The sequence below is a fragment of the Danio rerio genome, chromosome 17 (genome assembly GCF_052040795.2).
Source record: "Danio rerio strain M-AB ecotype USA chromosome 17, GRCz13ab, whole genome shotgun sequence".
NCBI classification, from domain to species: Eukaryota; Metazoa; Chordata; class Actinopteri; order Cypriniformes; family Danionidae; genus Danio; species Danio rerio.
In genome coordinates, this window is record NC_141037.1 from 942501 (window position 1) to 966500 (window position 24000).

The following is a 24000-nucleotide window of genomic DNA, read 5'->3' on the forward strand; positions in this document are numbered from 1 at the left end:
TTAGTGCTGGGCTCCACCTACATAACACACGCACGCACGCACACATTTTAAATAACCTTATGGTTCAGTACTCATCACAGTTGTATCACAGCTGCATCACTGCATCAGCTGCATTGATATATTGCTTTATTATGTAGGTCTTTTTAATAATTAGTTCTTTTTTTCCACAAAATAGAATGAGTTTTGATCTGTTGATCTGTTTATCATGACTGCTGAAGCTAATTACTGCTACAAACTCTTTTTATGACTCTATTCAGTAATCCACATACAGTAATGTAGCTCAATAATGTCTATAAGTGCTTGTGTTTAGGATTATGAAATATGCAAGTGTTAGTGAAATAAAGGTGACAGTGATGTGGTCGTGTGTGTGTGTGTGTGTGTGTGTGTGTGTGTGTGTGTGTGTGAGTGTGTGTGAAGAGCTGTTGTGGCTGTACCTGGTATGAAGTGTGTGTTTCTCTGCCATTGAGTGTGAAGGCCAGCAGACCCGTGGCCAGATCAATCAGACATCCGATCTCCAGATCAGCATTACTGCGGCTGGAGGAGTGTGTGGCAGTGCTGACGTCTCCTGCCCACACCATGTAGCAGTTACTCCTCTTCACACTGTCAGAACACACACACACACACACACACACACACACACACACACATATCAGAACATCATCACATGACCCAGCATACCATCAGTCCACATGCATGACCCGGCCGGCACAGTCAGTCGCACACGTGACCCCGGCACAGTCAGTCTCACACGTGACCCCGGTACAGTCAGTCACACGTATGACCCCGGTACAGTCAGTCAAAAGCGTGACCCCGGTACAGTCAGTCACACGCGTGACCGTGGCACAGTCAGTCACACGCGTGACCGCGGCACAGTCAGTCACACGCGTAACCGCGACAGAGTCAGTCACACGCGTGACCCCGGCTCAGTCAGTCTTATGCGTGACCCCGGAACAGTCAGTCACATGCGTGACCCCAGTACAGTCGGTCACTTGCGTGATCGCGGCATAGTCAGTCACACGCATGACCCCGGCACAGTCAGTCAAATGCATGACCCCGGCACAGTCAGTCACAAGCGTGACCGCGGCACAGTCAGTCACATGCGTGACCCCGGTACAGTCAGTCATACGCGTGACCCAGGCACAGTCAGTCATACGCGTGACCCCGGCACAGTCAGTCATACGCGTGACCCCGGCACAGTCAGTCCTACGCGTGACCCCGGCACAGTCAGTCATACGCGTGACCCCGGCACAGTCAGTCACACGCGTGACCGCGGCAGAGTCAGTCATATCCGTGACCCCGGTACAATCAGTCACATGCGTGACCACAGTACAGTCGGTCACACGCGTGATCGCGGCACAGTCAGTCACATGCATGACCCCGGTACAGTCAGTCACACGCATGACCCCGGCACGGTCAGTCACACGCATGACCCCGGTACAGTCAGTCACAAGTGTGACCCCGGCACAGTCAGTCACACGCGTGACCGCGGCACAGTCAGTCACATGCGTGACCCCGGCACAGTCAGTCACACGCATGACCGCGGCACAGTCAGTCACACACGTGACTGCGGCACAGTCAGTCACACGCATTACCCCGGCACAGTCAGTCACATGCGCGACCCCGGTACAGTCAGTTACACGCATGACCCCGGTACAGTCAGTCACATGCGTGACCCCGGTACAATCAGTCACAGGCGTGATCGCGGCACAGTCAGTCACACGCGTGACCCGGCACAGTCAGTCATACACGTGACCCCAGCACAGTCAGTCACACGGGTGACCATGGCAGAGTCAGTCATATGCGTGACCCTGGTACAGTCAGTCACATGCGTGACCCCGGTACAGTCGGTCACATGCGTGATCGCGACACAGTCAGTCACATGCGTGACCCCAGTACAGTCAGTCACACACGTGATCGCGGCACAGTCAGTCACATGTGTGTCCCCGGTACAGTCAGTCACACGCATGACACCGGCACAGTTAGTCACACGCATGACTGCGGCACAGTTAGTCACACGCGTGACTGCGGCACAGTCAGTCACATGCATGACCCCGGTATAGTCAGTCATACGCATGACCCCGGCACAGTCAGTCACACGCGTGACTGTGGCACAGTCAGTAACACGCATGACCCCGGTACAGTCAGTCACATGCGTGACCCCGGTACAGTCGGTCACTCGCATGACCCCGGCACAGTTAGACACACGCATGACTGCGGCACAGTCAGTCACATGCATGACCCCGGTACAATCAGTAACACGCGTGACCCCGGTACAGTCAGTCACATGCGTGACCCCGGTACAATCAGTCACAGGCGTGATCGCGGCACAGTTAGTCACACGCGTGACCCCGGCACAGTCAGTCATACACGTGACCCCGGCACAGTCAGTCACACGGGTGACCGTGGCAGAGTCAGTCATATGCGTGAACCTGGTACAGTCAGTCACATGCGTGACCCCGGTACAGTCGGTCACATGCGTGATCGCGACACAGTCAGTCACATGCGTGACCCCAGTACAGTCAGTCACACACGTGATCGCGGCACAGTCAGTCACATGTGTGTCCCCGGTACAGTCAGTCACACGCATGACACCGGCACAGTTAGTCACACGCATGACTGCGGCACAGTCAGTCACACGCGTGACTGTGGCACAGTCAGTAACACGCATGACCCCGGTACAGTCAGTCACATGCGTGACCCCGGTACAGTCGGTCACTCGCATGACCCCGGCACAGTTAGACACACGCATGACTGCGGCACAGTCAGTCACATGCATGACCCCGGTACAGTCAGTAACACGCGTGACCCCGGCACAGTCAGTCATACGCGTGACCCCGGCACAGTCAGTCACACGCGTGACCGCGGCAGAGTCAGTCATATCCATGACCCCGGTACAATCAGTCACATGCGTGACCACAGTACAGTCGGTCACACGCGTGATCGCGGCACAGTCAGTCACATGCATTACCCCGGTACAGTCAGTCACACGCATGACCCCGGCACAGTCAGTCACACGCATGACCCCGGTACAGTCAGTCACACGCATGACCTCGGCACAGTCAGTCACACGCATGACCCCGGTACGGTCAGTCATACGCATGACCCCGGCACAGTCAGTCACAAGCGTGACCGCGGCACAGCCAGTCACATGCGTGATCGCGACACAGTCAGTCACATCATGACCCCGGTACAGTCAGTCACACGCATGACCCCGGCACAGTCAGTCACACACGTGATCGCGGCACAGTCAGTCACATGCGTGACCCCGGTAGAGTCAGTCACACGCTTGACCCTGGTACAGTCAGTCACAAGTGTGACCGCGGCACAGTCAGTCACATGCGTGACCCCTGTACAGTCAGTTACATGCATGACCCTGGTACAGTCGGTCACATGCGTGACCCAGGTACAGTCGGTCACACGTGTGATCGCGGCACAGTCAGTCACACACGTGACCTCAGTACAGTCAGTCACACGTGTAAGGCTGGTATCAGAAATGATTACTGTAAGGTTAATATCAGAAATGATTACTGTAAGACTGCTTTTGTAAATGATCAAATATTCAGGCCCTAACAGGAACAGACACCTGATAAACATCAAAGAACTCTCACCCACCACCCTCAGTGTGGGAACGAAACCTCTCACGGACACTTATCTACTGACATGCATTTCTTCTTTTCATCTCTGTTTTAAGATATTCAAATGTCAACACATTGAAGGTTCCGGTGGGTCTGGCAAAGAAGGTCTCACTCCTTTAAACGTTAAAATACTCGCCTTAGGACCAGTAATAAAACTGTAAATCAAACATCACAGCCCAAACCCCCTTCTACCCAAAACAAAGGAACAACCAAATGCTAATATCACGAGAACCCCGGCCAAGACCTCTTCCCACTAAAACAAAAGAACACGAAACTTCTATATCAATAGAGTGATGTTGAAATGGTAAATATCAAAGGAACACCCTGAGGTGCAAAAATGGGTATTTAAGAGAAGGTGGCAGAAAAGTCAGGGTATCTGTATGCAGATATCCCGCACAACTTCTGTGTGTAGTTTTCATCTCCAGGTAAACATTTCTAAAACCTCTTTTCATTATGTTTACAGAATTGATTTGATTAATTTGATGACATTTTTAGTGTTTAGATTAGACTATATTTTGTCTGTTGTTTGAATTGGATTTGAATGATTACCTTTGTTTACCTGTTTAATAAATTGTTATGTTTGAACATATTTTGCTCACTCTGTAATTATTAATTCAAGTAGATTACGCTGTATCCTTGTTTCCGCACGTCTTGCGTCAGGTCAGTAGACGGACTAAAATCCAATTGAGATGGAGCATTGGCACACTAATTGTGTTTTAGCGATCCGGCTGACTCTTAATATTGATTCATGTGTACTTAGGTGGAAAGGGCGATAACTTCCGTCTAGGTCAACAAGGTGTTGCACGACTAACCTAGATTGGGTACCCAACCTTTGTTTGAAGGTAATATTATTCTAAATTAAGTTCATATGGGAAACCATGGGCTTGGTGAAAACCAAAGTTACTATAGAGTCCAGTAGTCGGGTACATTTATATTAATGCCCTAACCTCTAATTAGAAATGATGATTGTCTTAACTCAAAGGTGTACATCTAAGCGGGACTAACTAAAGTATTTTAGAACGAGCGCGCTGGTAGCGGCCATCTAAAGTATTAGTCAATTTACCTCTGTTTAATATTCAAGACTGACCGGAGTGTGACCGTGAGGGACGCCTTCGGCCGAGGCGATTTCTCTGAGCGACATGAGCACCCGAATGAACGGATGTAATAGTTACTAGTGAAGACAAACGGTTCAAACATTTATCCAAATTCCGTCTAAATTAACAAATTATAAATCATCATTATTATTATTAACTATTATAAATAATATATATAACATGGAGTCAGATAAAATTATGAGATAATACATAAGAGGTGTATTTTACTTTATTGTAATGTCTGCTGTTTATGAAAAGATAGTGACGCGCAAAGACCCTTCTGCCGTGCCATTGGCTGCCGCCGTTGGACCAGTGGGCCGGATCTTACACACGCGTGACCCGGTACAGTCAGTCATACGCGTGACCACGGCAAAGTCAGTCACACGCGTGACCCGGTACAGTCAGTCATACGCTTGACCACGGCACAGTCAGTCACACGTGTGACCCCGGCACAGTCAGTCACACGCGTGACCGCGGCACAGTCAGTCACATGCGTGACCCCGGTACAGTCAGTCACACGCATCACCCCGGCACAGTCAGTCACACGCGTGACCCCGGTACAGTCGGTCACACGCGTGATCGCGGCACTGTCAGTCACACACGTGACCTCAGTACAGTCAGTCACATGCATGACCCCGGTACAGTCGGTCACACGTGTGAACGCGGCACAGTCAGTCACATGCGTGACCCTGGTACAGTCGGTCACATGCGTGACCCAGGTAGAGTCGGTCACACGCGTGATCGCGGCACAGTCAGTCACACACGTGACCTCAGTACAGTCAGTCACACGCGTGACCCGGTACAGTCAGTCATACGCATGACCACGGCACAGTCAGTCACACGCATGACCCGGTACAGTCAGTCATACGCTTGACCACGGCACAGTCAGTCACACGTGTGACCCCAGCACAGTCAGTCACACGCGTGACCGCGGCACAGTCAGTCACACGCGTGACCGCGGCACAGTCAGTCACATGCATGACCCCGGTACAGTCAGTCACACGCATCACCCCGGCACAGTCAGTCACACGCATGACCCCGGCACAGTCAGTCACACGCATGACCCCGGCACAGTCAGTCACACGCATTACCCCGGCACAGTTAGTCACATGCGTGACCCCGGTACAGTCAGTTACACGCATGACCCCGGTACAGTCAGTCACATGTGTGACCCTGTACAATCAGTCACATGCGTGACCCCGGTACAGTCAGTCACAGGCGTGATCCCGGCACAGTCAGTCACACGCGTGACCCGGCACAGTCAGTCATACGCGTGACCCCGGCACAGTCAGTCCTTTGCGTGACCCCGGCACAGTCAGTCATACGCGTGACCCCAGCACAGTCAGTCACACGCGTGACCGCGGCAGAGTCAGTCATATCCGTGACCCCGGTACAATCAGTCACATGCGTGACCACAGTACAGTCGGTCACATGCATGACCCCGGTACAGTCAGTCATACGCATGACCCCGTCACAGTCAGTCACACGCATGACCCCGGTACGGTCAGTCATACGCATGACCCCGGCACAGTCAGTCACAAGCGTGACCGCGGCACAGTCAGTCACATGCGTGACCCCGGTACAGTCAGTCACACGCATGACCCCGGCACAGTCAGTCACACACGTGATCGCGGCACAGTCAGTCACATGCGTGACCCCGGTACAGTCAGTCACACGCTTGACCCTGGTACAGTCAGTCACAAGCATGACCGCGGCACAGTCAGTCACATGCGTGACCCCGGTACAGTCAGTTACATGCATGACCCTGGTAAAGTCGGTCACATGCGTGACCCAGGTACAGTCGGTCACACGTGTGATCGCGGCACAGTCAGTCACACACGTGACCTCAGTACAGTCAGTCACACGCGTGACCCGGTACAGTCAGTCATACGCGTGACCACGGCAAAGTCAGTCACACGCTTGACCCGGTACAGTCAGTCATACGCTTGACCACGGCACAGTCAGTCACACATGTGACCCCGGCACAGTCAGTCACACGCGTGACCGCGGCACAGTCAGTCACATGCGTGACCCCGGTACAGTCAGTCACACGCATCACCCCGGCACAGTCAGTCACACGCATGACCGCGGCACAGTCAGTCACACACGTGACTGCGGCACAGTCAGTCACACGCATCACCCCGGCACAGTCAGTCACACGCATGACCGCGGCACAGTCAGTCACACACGTGACTGCGGCACAGTCAGTCACACGCATTACCCCGGCACAGTCAGTCACATGCGTGACCCCGGTACAGTCAGTTACACGCATGACCCCGGTACAGTCAGTCACATGCGTGACCCCGGTACAATCAGTCACAGGCGTGATCGCGGCACAGTCAGTCACACGCATGACCCGGCACAGTCAGTCATACACGTGACCCCGGCACAGTCAGTCACACGGGTGACCGTGGCAGAGTCAGTCATATGCGTGACCCTGGTACAGTCAGTCACATGCGTGACCCCGGTACAGTCGGTCACACGCGTGATCGCGGCACAGTCAGTCACATGCGTGACCCCAGTACAGTCAGTCACATGCGTGACCCCGGTACAGTCAGTCATACGCATGACCCCGGCACAGTCAGTCACAAGCATGACAGCAGCACAGTCAGTCACATGCGTGACCCCGGTACAGTCAGTCACACGCATGACCCCGGCACAGTCAGTCTCACACGTGATCGCGGCACAGTCAGTCACATGCGTGACCCCGGTACAGTCAGTCACACGCTTGACCCTGGTACAGTCAGTCACAAGCATGACCGCGGCACAGTCAGTCACATGCGTGACCCCAGTACAGTCAGTCACATGCGTGACCCCGGTACAGTCAGTCATACGCATGACCCCGGCACAGTCAGTCACAAGCGTGACCGCGGCACAGTCAGTCACATGCGTGACCCCGGTACAGTCAGTCACACGCATGACCCCGGCACAGTCAGTCACACACGTGATCGCGGCACAGTCAGTCACATGCGTGACCCCGGTACAGTCAGTCACACGCTTGAGCCTGGTACAGTCAGTCACAAGCATGACCGCGGCACAGTCAGTCACATGCGTGACCCCGGTACAGTCAGTTACATGCATGACCCTGGTAAAGTCGGTCACATGCGTGACCCAGGTACAGTCGGTCACACGTGTGATCGCGGCACAGTCAGTCACACACGTGACCTCAGTACAGTCAGTCACACGCGTGACCCGGTATAGTCAGTCATACGTGTGACCACGGCAAAGTCAGTCACACGCTTGACCCGGTACAGTCAGTCATACGCTTGACCACGGCACAGTCAGTCACACGTGTGACCCCGGCACAGTCAGTCACACGCGTGACCGCGGCACAGTCAGTCACATGCGTGACCCCGGTACAGTCAGTCACACGCATCACCCCGGCACAGTCAGTCACACGCATGACCGCGGCACAGTCAGTCACACACGTGACTGCGGCACAGTCAGTCACACGCATCACCCCGGCACAGTCAGTCACACGCATGACCGCGGCACAGTCAGTCACACACGTGACTGCTGCACAGTCAGTCACACGCATTACCCCGGCACAGTCAGTCACATGCGTGACCCCGGTACAGTCAGTTACACGCATGACCCCGGTACAGTCAGTCACATGCGTGACCCCGGTACAATCAGTCACAGGCGTGATCGCGGCACAGTCAGTCACACGCATGACCCGGCACAGTCAGTCATACACGTGAACCCGGCACAGTCAGTCACACGGGTGACCGTGGCAGAGTCAGTCATATGCGTGACCCTGGTACAGTCAGTCATATGCGTGACCCCGGTACAGTCGGTCACACGCGTGATCGCGGCACAGTCAGTCACATGCGTGACCCCAGTACAGTCAGTCACATGCGTGACCCCGGTACAGTCGGCCACACACGTGATCGCGGCACAGTCAGTCACATGTGTGTCCCCGGTACAGTCAGTCACACGCATGAAACCGGCACAGTTAGTCACACGCATGACTGCGGCACAGTCAGTCACACGCGTGACTGCGGCACAGTCAGTCACATGCATGACCCCGGTATAGTCAGTCATACGCATGACCCCGGCACAGTCAGTCACACGCGTGACTGTGGCACAGTCAGTAACACGCATGACCCCGGTACAGTCAGTCATATGCGTGACCCCGGTACAGTCGGTCACTCACATGACCCCGGCACAGTTAGACACACGCATGACTGCGGCACAGTCAGTCACATGCATGACCCCGGTACAGTCAGTAACACGCATGACCCCGGTACAGTCAGTCACATGCGTGACCCCGGTACAGTCGGTCACATGCGTGACCTCAGTACAGTCAGTCACATGCGTGACCCCGGTACAGTCGGTCACACGTGTGACCGCGGCACAGTCAGTCACATGCGTGACCCTGGTACAGTCATTTACATGCATGACCCTGGTACAGTCGGTCACATGCGTGACCCAGGTACAGTCGGTCACACGCGTGATCCCGGTACAGTCAGTCATACGCTTGACCACGGCACAGTCAGTCACACGTGTGACCCCGGCACAGTCAGTCACACGCGTGACCGTGGCACAGTCAGTCACATGCGTGACCCCGGTACAGTCAGTCACACGCATCACCCCGGCACAGTCAGTCACACGCATGACCCCGGCACAGTCAGTCACATGCGTGACCCCGGTACCGTCAGTTACACGCATGACCCCGGTACAGTCAGTCACATGTGTGACCCTGTACAGTCAGTCACACGCGTGACCCGGCACAGTCAGTCATACACGTGACCCCGGCACAGTCAGTCACACGGGTGACCGTGGCAGAGTCAGTCATATGCGTGACCCTGGTACAGTCAGTCACATGCGTGACGCCGGTACAGTTGGTCACACGCGTGATCGCGGCACAGTCAGTCACATGCGTGACCCCAGTACAGTCAGTCACATGCGTGACCCCGGTACAGTCGGCCACACACGTGATCGCGGCACAGTCAGTCACATGTGTGTCCCCGGTACAGTCAGTCACACGCATGACACTGGCACAGTTAGTCACACGCATGACTGCGGCACAGTCAGTCACACGCGTGACTGCGGCACAGTCAGTCACATGCATGACCCCGGTACAGTCAGTCATACGCATGACCCCGGTATAGTCAGTCACACGCATGACACCGGCACAGTTAGTCACACGCATGACTGCGGCACAGTCAGTCACACGTGTGACTGCGGCACAGTCAGTCACATGCATGACCCCGGTATAGTCAGTCATACGCATGACCCCGGCACAGTCAGTCACACGCGTGACTGTGGCACAGTCAGTAACACGCATGACCCCGGTACAGTCAGTCACATGCGTGACCCCGGTACAGTCGGTCACACGTGTGACCGCGGCACAGTCAGTCACATGCGTGACCCCGGTACAGTCAGTTACATGCATGACCCTGGTACAGTCGGTCACATGCGTGATCGCGGCACAGTCAGTCACATGCGTGACCCCAGTACAGTCAGTCACATGCGTGACCCCGGTACAGTCGGCCACACACGTGATCGCGGCACAGTCAGTCACATGTCTGTCCCCGGTACAGTCAGTCACACGCATGACACCGGCACAGTTAGTCACACGCATGACTGCGGCACAGTCAGTCACATGCATGACCCCGGTACAGTCAGTCATACGCATGACCCCGGCACAGTCAGTCACACGCGTGACTGCGACACAGTCAGTCACATGCATGACCCCGGTATAGTCAGTCATACACATGACCCTGGCACAGTCAGTCACACGCGTGACTGTGGCACAGTCAGTAACACGCATGACCCCGGTACAGTCAGTCACACGCGTGACTGTGGCACAGTCAGTAACACGCATGACCCCGGTACAGTCAGTCACATGCGTGACTGTGGCACAGTCAGTCACACGCATGAAACCGGCACAGTTAGTCACACGCATGACTGCGGCACAGTCAGTCACACGCGTGACTGCGGCACAGTCAGTCACATGCATGACCCCGGTATAGTCAGTCATACGCATGACCCCGGCACAGTCAGTCACACGCGTGACTGTGGCACAGTCAGTAACACGCATGACCCCGGTACAGTCAGTCATATGCGTGACCCCGGTACAGTCGGTCACTCACATGACCCCGGCACAGTTAGACACACGCATGACTGCGGCACAGTCAGTCACATGCATGACCCCGGTACAGTCAGTAACACGCATGACCCCGGTACAGTCAGTCACATGCGTGACCCCGGTACAGTCGGTCACATGCGTGACCTCAGTACAGTCAGTCACATGCGTGACCCCGGTACAGTCGGTCACACGTGTGACCGCGGCACAGTCAGTCACATGCGTGACCCTGGTACAGTCATTTACATGCATGACCCTGGTACAGTCGGTCACATGCGTGACCCAGGTACAGTCGGTCACACGCGTGATCCCGGTACAGTCAGTCATACGCTTGACCACGGCACAGTCAGTCACACGTGTGACCCCGGCACAGTCAGTCACACGCGTGACCGTGGCACAGTCAGTCACATGCGTGACCCCGGTACAGTCAGTCACACGCATCACCCCGGCACAGTCAGTCACACGCATGGCCCCGGCACAGTCAGTCACACACGTGACTGCGGCACAATCAGTCACACGCATTACCCCGGCACAGTCAGTCACATGCGTGACCCCGGTACCGTCAGTTACACGCATGACCCCGGTACAGTCAGTCACATGTGTGACCCTGTACAGTCAGTCACATGCGTGACCCCGGTACAGTCAGTCACAGGCGTGATCGCGGCACAGTCAGTCACACGCGTGACCCCGGCACAGTCAGTCACACGGGTGACCGTGGCAGAGTCAGTCATATGCGTGACCCTGGTACAGTCAGTCACATGCGTGACGCCGGTACAGTTGGTCACACGCGTGATCGCGGCACAGTCAGTCACATGCGTGACCCCAGTACAGTCAGTCACATGCGTGACCCCGGTACAGTCGGCCACACGCGTGATCGCGGCACAGTCAGTCACATGTGTGTCCCCGGTACAGTCAGTCACACGCATGACACTGGCACAGTTAGTCACACGCATGACTGCGGCACAGTCAGTCACATGCATGACCCCGGTACAGTCAGTCATACGCATGACCCCGGTATAGTCAGTCACACGCATGACACCGGCACAGTTAGTCACACGCATGACTGCGGCACAGTCAGTCACACGTGTGACTGCGGCACAGTCAGTCACATGCATGACCCCGGTATAGTCAGTCATACGCATGACCCCGGCACAGTCAGTCACACGCGTGACTGTGGCACAGTCAGTAACACGCATGACCCCGGTACAGTCAGTCACATGCGTGACCCCGGTACAGTCGGTCACACGTGTGACCGCGGCACAGTCAGTCACATGCGTGACCCCGGTACAGTCAGTTACATGCATGACCCTGGTACAGTCGGTCACATGCGTGACCCAGGTACAGTCGGTCACACGCGTGATCGCGGCACAGTCAGTCACATGTGTGTCCCCGGTACAGTCAGTCACACGCATGACACTGGCACAGTTAGTCACACGCATGACTGCGGCACAGTCAGTCACACGCGTGACTGCGGCACAGTCAGTCACATGCATGACCCCGGTACAGTCAGTCATACGCATGACCCCGGTATAGTCAGTCACACGCATGACACCGGCACAGTTAGTCACACGCATGACTGCGGCACAGTCAGTCACACGCGTGACTGCGGCACAGTCAGTCACATGCATGACCCCGGTATAGTCAGTCATACGCATGACCCCGGCACAGTCAGTCACACGCGTGACTGTGGCAAAGTCAGTAACACGCATGACCCCGGTACAGTCAGTCACATGCGTGACCCTGGTACAGTCGGTCACTCGCATGACCCCGGCACAGTTAGACACACGCATGACTGCGGCACAGTCAGTTACATGCATGACCCTGGTACAGTCAGTAACACGCATGACCCCGGTACAGTCAGTCACATGCGTGACCCCGGTACAGTCGGTCACACGTGTGACCGCGGCACAGTCAGTCACATGCGTGACCCCGGTACAGTCAGTTACATGCATGACCCTGGTACAGTCGGTCACATGCGTGACCCAGGTACAGTCGGTCACACGCGTGATCGCGGCACAGTCAGTCACATGCGTGACCCCAGTACAGTCAGTCACATGCGTGACCCCGGTACAGTCGGCCACACACGTGATCGCGGCACAGTCAGTCACATGTCTGTCCCCGGTACAGTCAGTCACACGCATGACACCGGCACAGTTAGTCACACGCATGACTGCGGCACAGTCAGTCACATGCATGACCCCGGTACAGTCAGTCATACGCATGACCCCGGCACAGTCAGTCACACGCGTGACTGCGACACAGTCAGTCACATGCATGACCCCGGTATAGTCAGTCATACGCATGACCCTGGCACAGTCAGTCACACGCGTGACTGTGGCACAGTCAGTAACACGCATGACCCCGGTACAGTCAGTCACATGCGTGACCCCGGTACAGTCGGTCACACGCATGACCCTGGCACAGTTAGACACACGCATGACTGCGGCACAGTCAGTCACATGCATGACCCCGGTACAGTCAGTAACACGCATGACCCCAGTACAGTCATTCACATGCGTGACCCCGGTACAGTCGGTCACACGCGTGATCGCGGCACAGTCAGTCACATGCGTGACCCCGGTACAGTCAGTTACACGTGTGATCGCGGTACTGTCACTCACACGCGTGATCGCGGCACAGTCAGTAACATGCGTGACCCCGCTACAGTCAGTCACCCACTCACATTCATATGCTTGACACATATACATTATCACATGACCCTGCACATGTATGATCCATTACACAATCACATGACCCAGCACAAACACATGTATGAGCACTCTGGCTGTCTCACCTCTCATGCACGCGGCCCCGCTCATCCCCCAGGGTGACGGTCACCATGCGACTCTTGCTCAGGCTGAAGTTGTTGCTATAATAATGGTAGTCAGGAGTGACCCAGCCGACCCACACACCGGATGGGTCCTGACCCGCAAAGACCCGCACCGAGTGATAGTACTGCAGGACACACACATGGGGAAGGTTATTTAATGGTGACACACACATACACACACACTCTCACTTAAACCTGGTCAATACACAGAGTGATGAACATAAATCAAACAGAGACTTACAGCAACACCAACAACAATGGAAATAACCAATCAGCAGCATGAGCTCACGACAGAAATATAACTACAACAGAGAAACTGCAGGAGCACAGTATAAACACATCATAATATATACTGTCACGTATTTTCTTTAAATAATTAAATAATAATATAAAAATAATATAAATATGTTAAGTAGTGAGGTTTTTGCTTTGTTTTTGTGTGTGTACTGCGTGTGGTTCTCTTCTCTCCGCCTCTGTCTCCAAATAGGTTGCATCATGCGGTGAATCAGGTGCCAGCCAGCACGTGGAGTCCGGCTTGTTTGTAGAGACAATTTAAACCGGACTGGAACGTCGTTCGAAGAGTCTCCTCTCTCCCGGCTTTTGTTGATTGTTTTGTAGAGTAGAAACTGTGTTGTATTTTTACTCGGCTTAGTTGTTAAAAGGGATTGCCTTGAGTGTTGACTTTGAGATATACGGAGACGCGTGTGCTGAGGAGGGTGCCTCTTTGTTTTATTAGGGAGGTTAGCGAAAGCTATTTTATTTGTTGAATTTCATGTGCAGGTAAGAGGGTTAAAAACTTAGTTAGCTGTTGAGTTTTGTTTGTTATTTTGGCATTTACCTCCGCAAGCTTTTTATTGTCTCCTTTATGAAAATTTAAACGTCAAATAAATTTGACTTTACGTTATTTGCTTGGTCATTCGTTTTTGTTGTTGTCTTTACTTTTAAACGGGAGATGAGACTCCGGGCTCCTCATTAATTTAGAGGAGTTCTAATTATTTTAATTTAATATTTTTTATTGTTACGGGTCTAGCTTGCTGTGTGGAGCCAAGCAAGGTTGGAATTCGTAACAATACTATAAGAATAAATGAAGTCTATAGAAACATTCAAAGCATGCTCTGCTAGTGTAGACTGTCCACTAGACCATAATAAACGGCTTCTATTTCTTTTAGTTTATTTGACAGATATGATATTTCTATAGAGTCGCTACTGAAGCTATTGATTCATTAGTTAAAATATAAATAAACTTAATGTTGTGCCTGATTACATATTTAATATTACCATTTAACTGGAGGAATTTTGAATGTGTGTGTGTGTGTGTGTGTGTGTGTGTGTGTGTGTGTGTGTGTGTGTGTGTGTGTTCATGAGAGCATTTGTTTGTATTGTATGGGTATTGTATGTGTGTATATGTGTGCAAGGGTGTGTGTGAGTGTGAATGTGTATTGTATGTGTGTATATGTGTGCAAGGGTGTGTGTGAGTGTGAATGTGTATTGTATGTGTGTATATGTGTGCAAGGGTGTGTGAATGTGTGAGAGAATGTTTGGAAAAGTGTGTCCTAGTTAGTGTGTGCACATGAGAGTTTTTTGTGTGCGTTTTTGCGAGTGTGAGTTAGTGAGAGTAAGTGTGTATACATTTGCAAGGGTGTGTGAGTGAGTGTGTGTGCGCGCGTGTTGAACGTACAGTAGTGATGTTACTGTAGTCTGTTCTTCTGCCTTCATCAGAGTGTTTGGTGGACTTCACTGGATACCTTCAGAAACAAGCACAAGTTAAACACACACACACACACTGACAAATACATGCACACACACACACACACACACTGTATCTGGCTGTCTGACCTGTGTTTGAGTCTGAGCGTGTCCTCATCCTGCAGGCCGTTGAGGTGAGCGTGTGCGTGTGTGTGAGTGTGTGTGTTCGCGCTGCTCTTGAAGCAGGAGTGGAACTCCACCGGCATGCTGAGTCTGCAGAACACCATGTCTGCGTTACTGTTCTGCGTCCCGAACGTCTTGTGGCTGACCTTCAGACACGGCGGACTGTCCACCGTCCCGTCAATCCGGGTCACCTGAGAACACACACACACAATACAGGACTAGCATCATCAGGTGTGTGTGCGCCAGTGTGAGTGTGTGTTCATGCTTCTGTCAGTCTATGTCGCTCCTGTCTCTGTTCATCATCACCTCCACATCTATAATCCTCTTAGTCTATGCTGACATCATCTTCAGCAGCTCAAACACTCTAATGGACAGACGGCTGCTTCTCACTCAGGCCTGTTATTTATGCTAATGAGATGGGCACTAGTGGGCGGGGCTTTCCCCCTCTGATGACACGTACAAAGTGAGAATGTCAATCACAGTGTTTCTGCAGAGTCTTAAAGTGTGTGTGTGTGTGTGCTCACCGCGATGTGCCGGTGGTCTCGGGGCACGTTGCAGAATGTGGGCAGGCGTTTGCTGAACCACATGGTCACCTCTCGGTTCATGTTGACGGCGAAGGGTTTGAAGCCCTCCTGCAGGCCACACATGGTGTAGAACTTAAAGGTGCTGGCGTCTTTACCCAGATTCATGCGGCCCACCTGAGACAGACCCAAACTGCAGACCGGGATGAAGCCTGCAGGACACAGCAGCAGTGGTGTAAAGTAATGAATGAACAATACTCAGTCATTTGTTTAGTTTCTTTCAGGTCAGACTACTTGAGAAATTGTTTCCCACTTCATTAACCGTCCTCCTGAATGCCCTCTTGTGCATTTTCCCGGTCCAGAAACATTTATTATCAGCTCTTTATCATTTAACAAGTACACTAAACAGTCCCTCCGGGATTATGCAGGACTTTCTTCAGATTTTAAATGTATTTTATTTTTATATTATTCATTATTTAAATTAATTTGCCTGATTTTAATTTTAAAAATAAATGTTCTGATCTAAAATGGCTGATTCTGGATGTTCAAAAGATTCGATTAGATTAGATTAGATTCAACTTTATTGTCATTACACATGTACAAGTACAATGCAACGAAATGCAGTTTAGGTGTAACCAGCAGTGCAACAGCAGCAAGTGCAGGATACAGGAATAAGTTATAAAGTGCAGTTATAGAAAACTATGGGGATATTTACAGATGGATGTACTATCAACATTATATACAGGTTGGATAAGCTATGAACAGATTTACAGTATATGAATATATGTACAGGTTGCTATTAATAATCAGTAGTGTGCAGATAGATAAACATGATTACAAGTGAATATGTTACAATATATGAATATATGTACAGGTTGCTATTAATAATCAGAAGTGTGCAGATAGATAAACATGATAACAAGTGTATATGTTACAATATATGAATATATGTACAGGTTGCTATTAATAATCAGTACTAGATTACAAGTGTATATGTATAGTGGGTGTGTAGATAATTACAAATGTCCATATGCAGTGGGTATGTACAGTTTAATAAGTAAACAGTTCAATGTGGTGCAGTGAATGTGCAAATTTTTAAATGTGCAAATGTTAAACAGTGCAGTTATTGCGAGGAGTATAAGTTAGAGGAGAGTGGGGGGTGTATTGGGGGGGGGGGGGGGGGGCAAAAGAGTCAGTGGGGGGCAAAAGAGTCAGTGTGGGGCAGATTTCAGGAGGGAGACAGCTCTGGGGAAAAAGCTGTTCCTCAGTCTGCTGGTTTTTGTCCGGGGGAGCCTGAAGCGTCTGCCGGAGGGCAGGACAGAAAACAGTCTGTGCGCAGGGTGAGAGGTGTCCTTCAGAATACTGCGTGCTCGGCGCAAACAGTGTTTCTTCTGGATGTCCTCTATGGCTGGCAGTGTGGTCCCTGTGATGCGCTGGGCAGTTTTCCCCACCCGCTGCAGTGCCTTACGCTCAGCAACAGAGCAGCTTCCATACCAGACTGTGACACAGTTGGTCAGGATGCTCTCTATTGTGCAGCGGTAGAAGTTCACCAAGACGGCTGATGAAAGCTGGTTCTTCTTCAGTTGCCTTAAGAGGAATAGGCGCTGGTGAGCCGTCTTGATCAGGCTGGAGGTGTTGGTGGTCCAGGAGAGGTCCTTTGAGGTCCCTCCAAAAGAGCCCCTATTATGGGTTTCTGAGAATGACCTTCCATGTTGTGTGTGACAAGTGAAGTGAAATATCCAGCTAAGGCTTAAATCTGAAAGTGGACAGTGTTTAAAACTCTTGATTCGTTAATAAGAGTCGACTCATAGCACTTCAAATGAATCGTCTTGATAACGAGTCTTCAGCATGACGTTGTGGATATGAAACTTAAGCCCCGCCCAGTTGTTGTGCGTGCAAACCCTGGAAAATGTAAACCTCTGGCCCCGCCCACTAACACCGTAGCAAAGAAGAAGAGGCTAGACACAGTCAACTCTGTGCTCAGCTGGATATTATTGGAAGTGTGAGGGGAAAGTTAGTGTTATTTTCTCTCCCAAACTGTGAAGGGTCAGTGGTGGAGGTTTATTTTTGCAGAAATACCTCAGCAGTATAGCCCAGCCTTGAGCAGTTCGAGAGCTTCTGGAATCTATACGCTTATAACGGGGCATTCATCGGCCATTTGTTAAAGGATGGATCAGAAGTCTGTTGATGTAAGAGACTGTCGGTGGATCATGGATCAGTGTCTTCTTCCATTACACAACTGTAAGTGAGTGTGATTAAAATGGCAGCTTCCTTGTTTTCTATAGCTGGAAAATGATGTATTTAATTGTGTTTTGTTACTCTTAACCGCTTGTACTGTATCTGGTTAACTCTTTATATTCTCATATCGCGTCTAAAACCATGTTAAAAGTGCGATGCGTGCTGCTTTGTTCACGGATTTAAATGTGTTTGTGAGCGTGCGATCCTCTGCTGTTTGTCAATGCTATGGCCACCGTCAGCTGTTCCTACACACGTGCGGCGGGTCAAGGTTTAGAATAGTTTATCTTTTGCCACTGTGTGGATTAATACTTGAATGTGTGTCATGGTTAGAGCAACTCAGGGTTCGGGGTGAGGTGTCAGGGAAAGAGCAAGCTGAACTGGCGATCACGCCGTCCTCAAAAATGAAAGCGAAAAAGAAAAAGAAAGTGACCGGTTCCTGGATGAAATTGAGGCCCGGGAGGGAGGGTTTGGCTGTCACGGATGAAAGTGATGGCCAGGGGGTTTGCAGATGCCGCCCTCAGTATTCTGCTGCCCGCTATCTCTATAAACGCACCGGCCCTGATTACACTGGTAAGAACCGGGTACGCTGTACTATGGTGTTAGTATTTAATATGAAGCGTGTATGCCCAGCTGAAAAAATATATAATTAAATGCAACTAAAATACACTTAAATACACGCAAATACATTTTTAGTACATTGTTATTTTGGTCACACTTTACAATAAGGTTCATTAGTTAAAGTTAATTAATGCATTTACTAAGATGAACAAACAATGAACAGTACATCAACTACTGTATTTGTTCATGTTAGTTAATGTTAGTTAATGAAAATACAGTAGCTCATTGTTAGTTCATGTTAACTCATGGTGCATTAACTAATGTTAACAAGCATGGAGTTGAATGTTAATAATGCATTAGTAAATGTTCAGTTATGATTAATAAATGCTGTGCATGTGTTGTTCATGATTAGTTCATGTTAGTAAATGCATTAACTAATGAACCTTATTGTAAAGTGTTACCGTTGTTTTTTTGTGTTAAATAAAGGTTTGATGGTTTTACACTATAAATATACTCATTAAAAGTATGTTTATACTTCAGTTGGACTTTAGTACACTTGACAAAAGTATACCAAATACCAGTAATACTTCAATAGATTTTTAATGTACTACAATAAAGTACACTACAGAAAAACATCCAAAACTGTTTTATTAGTGTGTTTTTTAAAAATGTGCTTTAAAGGGTCACGAAACACCAGAACACATTTTTTGAGCTGTTGACAGTGGTATATGTGTCCCACACTGCTATAAACACTATTAGGACACCTATATTTCACTAAAAAGTGTAAATTGGTTGTTTTTGCGTTATTTCAAGCAAATTCGTACTTCCTGTTTGAAACGAATTTTTGAAGCTGCGTCACGGTCATGACATAATAGCGTGTATTCCAGCGTGCAGACTGGACGTCTGTGCCAGAGTGAGTCTTATTACGTCTTACAGTGTGCTGCATTAATGCATGAGTAAAGCTTGGTTCAAACCAATCAGCGCGCTCTATTGTGCAACTTCATTAATATTCATTACTGTCACAGTGTAGATGACAGAGACGCCACGTTGTGTTGGCAAAACAAGCGTGAAGTGTTGCTTTTATAGTTTGCTGCAGTGAAGTTTTGTTTTCATTTTCTCTCTGTGAGAGCGCAGCTGGAGTCACGTGTGGATTAACAGTGTACGCGACGCTCGACAACAATAACTTACGTGTCTAAGGAGGATTATTGTTTACCTGAGAGCTGTTCTCATCTGCAAACGCTGAGATCCGGATTCGCTTGTAGTCTCCTCTTAATAAAGACGCGGCTCTAGTTGCTGGTGATTGTCCTGTCTCTACAGATTTGGTAAGTGAGCGACCAGTGCTCTTTGTTTATTCAGTTTGTTCGTATCCAACTAAATTATCTATTGCACCGAGTGTAAACATGTTAGCACCACAACCAAACTTTAACCTCGTGTAGGATTTTCACTGTATTTTGTGACCGGAATAACACACGCAGCTTTCTGACACTACCTGCCGTGAGCATCTAAGTTTCCGGGAAATGCTGAGGGTTTTTTTCTCTCATTCGCCGTGCGGTATCAAACATTGCATGAAAAATACACGCTTAGAGCAGCTCCTCGAATCAAATATCTCGTTTGTGGCGAGGGGCATGAATGAATTCCCTGAATGAAAGAGCCAAACTGCAGTTAAAGTCCAACATTTAATCATTTGTCAAATAATTCGACTACAGATGTCCATGTAGGTTAAACACCATCACTTTCTCCTGTGTGTGTATTTTGACTCTGAAACTCGTGCATGCCCAAATAGACACTCCCACAGCCTCCCACTTTAGTCCCTCCGACACTCCCCCCTAAACAGAGCTGGACACGCCCACTTTTCTGACTTTTTCCAAAGTAGAGGTGTGAAAACACCCTGCTGAAACGAGGGGCTTTCATGGCCCTTTAAATGCTTTAAACATTAGTTGATTTTTAGTACACTGTTTACATACTAATCCTAAGTTTAAAATAAGTTAATATATAAAAAATCTATTAGTAATGTATTGTAGTAGAAGTACATTTTCCCAAAAGTTGTACTTAAGTACACTTAATGTGAATGCACTATTATCACTAACACTTAAATTGATTTGAGTGTGGTAATTTTAAGTTTACATTAAATTGACTTTATTAAAAATCTATTAGTGATGTATTGTAGTAGAAGTACATTTTCCCAAAATGTCTTTACATTTCTTATATGTGCTGTAATGTTGCATCTTATTTATATTTTAGTGTTCTCAGTTTTTGCTAAGTTTTTGTTCCCTTCCATAAGGTATTTTTGGACTTGTGGTTTATTGCACAAAAAGATTAAAGTGTTTTGATGAAGCACAGATGCTGTTTTCTTTGTACACACAGAATCCCTTCAAAATATATTTAGTTTAGTATGTTAAAAGCACATTTTAGATCAGCTTTATGGTGTCTTATAAAAGCACAGTTGAGTGCACTTAGATGTACTTAAGTTTATCTTAAAAAGTACTTAATACTAATTTTAGTACATTAAATACAAAATTAGTGTGCGAAAATAGTGCACTTTTAATACATTACTAAAAAGTGTACTAAGTATACTTAAAGTGTGTTTTAGCACACTGCTTTCACATTTTGTATATCCTTTTAATATATTACTATTATGCTTTAAGCTATTCTTAAATATATTTATACATGTTTAAAATTAGCGTTCAAGTGTATTTCTAGTTGTAACTAAATATATTTTTAAATACAGATATAGTATGTTAAAAGCACATTTTAGATCAATTTCAGGGTGTCTCAAAATAGCACAGTTGAGTGCACTTAGATGGTATTAAGTGTATCTCAACATATACTTAATACTATCTTTTAGTACATTAAGTACAAAACTAGTGTGTGAAAATAGAGCACTTTTAGTACACTACTTAAAAGTGTACCAAGTATTTTTAAATAAGTGTATTTTAGTGCACTTTTTTTTTGTTACCTGGGTGCACTCTGACTACTTCAATATTGTTGATAAGCTGTGCTGGGCATTTTACTCTGTCTTGTCCTGAACGCTGTCAGTGTCGACCAATCGCAACAGGATGTCATCGGTCCAATCAGCGCAGATTTGCTTCGCGCTAAGGAGGGGTTTGTAAACAAAGGAATCACTGAACGATTCATATGGGAGTCGCTGGGATAATGAGGTAAAAATAAATGCAGATTATAATACAATGAAAGTGTTTTTGAGACTGCAAGCAGATCAGCCTGTTGCTGAAGACCCCCACAACTAAAATATGACCCTATTTAATGTATAATGGGGCATTATATTGTGTTGATTTGCTGTAAAAACATATATACCGCAGACAAACATCTCTATTACATGTATTTTATTACTTCTAGACCCGGACATTGAGTTCTGTATCTTATAAAATAACCCTTAATTTCAGTATTTCATATATAGCCAAATAACCGTTAAACTCATTATCATATTAATATTAAAACAAAATATATATATATATGTAATGAAGCACATTTAAAGTGCCCACAAGTTTCTTTTACAAGAAAATTAAAAACAGGATTAACGTTATCTGTGTGGAAAAAAACATCTATAATCCTCTTAGTCTATGCTGACATCATCTTCAGCAGCTCAAACACTCTAATAGCTAATAAACAGACGGCTGCTTCTCACTCAGGCCTGCTGGACATGCTAATGAGATGGAGACATGGGCACTAGTGGGCGGGGCTTTCCCCCTCTAATGACAGGTACAAAGTGAGAATGTCAATCACAGTGTTTCATTTATCAAGCCTTATTATTATAAACACAATTCATTCATCTGCACCATTAGAGGCTGCTGAAGATACTCACACACACACTACTGGGTAAACATCTCTTATAGAAGCGAGTTTGCATAATAGGTTGGGTTTAAATGCGGTAAATCAGTAGTGATGTTGTCCTCCGCTCACCGTCATCGATGTCGAAGTCAGCGAAGCACAGCTCTGAGCCCTTATTGGTGATCAGGATTTCTCCGTTCAGAGTGAAGATCATGGATTTGTCCTCCATGTTGATCAAACACCCAACAACGTCCCCCGAGTGCCAGCAGCGGCCGAACAGACGACTGCCCATGTGGAGACGGTGACCCTGAGGAGAACCACATGCCAACATCAGCACACTTACAGGTCCAGTGAATGTGCGTTTTTTTATTGCCTTGGCTTAATCCCAAATGAAACATGAAGAGAGGGTGGGACATAGAGTAGCTCCTCCCCTTTTTTAAAACAGCTAATAGCATTTTGTTTTCTCGTAGCTAGGTTGAGCTCAAGTGCATCAAATGAACAGCCAATGAGAAGAAGGGGGTGGGGCATGTCAGACACTACAGAGCCCCCATGTTAAAGACTGGATGACCAACAATTACCTCCTCACGAGAGCTTTATGATTGTTTATAAGCTCCAAAAGTGGCGGATCTGTTCGGTGAAATATCTGACTGCGTGTCACCGCATCCCTAAGGACTGTTTGGCGAAATATTTGACTGCATGTCACTGCATAACAAACCAGTAAAGCGATATAACTAGAGAAATCTCCACTGTGCTGAGCGAGAACACTTACTGAACAGCGCAGCAGCGATGACGTAAGCTTGCCCAGGCCCAATTGTGGTGTGAGTGCAGGCCGTCGGGGGGGGATGGAAGGGGGGACAAGCATGCTTTGGCCCGGTTCTAGGCAACTGTACCTAGTGTGAGTACGGCCTGAGCTGATTGAGTGTATTAAAGATGTTAAAGACTAGACGACCAACAATTTTCTTCTTTTAAACTCAGACAAAACAGAATTATTACTTATTGGGCCTGAATCCTGTACAAAGCAGATCTCGCAACTCAATCTACAATTAGAGGGATACAAAGTTAGCGTTAGCTCTACTATAAAAGATCTGGGTGTCATATTAGACAGCAATCTAACTTTTGAAAACCACATATCCCATGTCACAAAAACTGCCTTCTTTCATCTGAGAAATATCGCTAAATTACGAAGTATGCTATCCATCTCTGATGCAGAAAAGCTAGTCCATGCTTTTATGAGCTCTAGGCTGGATTACTGTAATGCTCTGTTTGCTGGCTGCCCAGCATCCTCTATTAACAAACTTCAGCTTGTACAAACTGCAGCAGCCAGAGTTCTGACCAGGTCTAGAAAATATGATCAGATCACCCCAATTTTATCCTCCTT

At 48.8% G+C, this 24000-nt stretch overlaps 1 protein-coding gene across 4 annotated transcripts in view; it reads right to left on the reverse strand.

Annotated features, from left to right (window-relative positions):
- Positions 1-24000, reverse strand: part of LOC101884734 (ryanodine receptor 3) — a 253838-nt gene that overhangs the window by 118088 nt on the left and 111750 nt on the right. For all 4 annotated transcript variants that reach the window (XR_015512842.1, XR_015512843.1, XM_087289686.1 and 1 more), the window contains exons 27-33: positions 22755-22929; positions 16044-16252; positions 15487-15710; positions 15329-15395; positions 13615-13775; positions 435-600; positions 1-17 (exon numbers count right to left, since the gene is read on the reverse strand). The exon at positions 1-17 is cut by the window's left edge and continues 70 nt beyond it. Coding sequence is in view for 2 of the 4 variants with exons in the window: in XM_087289686.1 (XP_087145812.1) it covers positions 1-17; positions 435-600; positions 13615-13775; positions 15329-15395; positions 15487-15710; positions 16044-16252; positions 22755-22929 (1019 nt within the window). In the remaining 2 variants the exon portion in view is untranslated. The remainder of the gene's footprint in view (positions 18-434; positions 601-13614; positions 13776-15328; positions 15396-15486; positions 15711-16043; positions 16253-22754; positions 22930-24000) is intronic.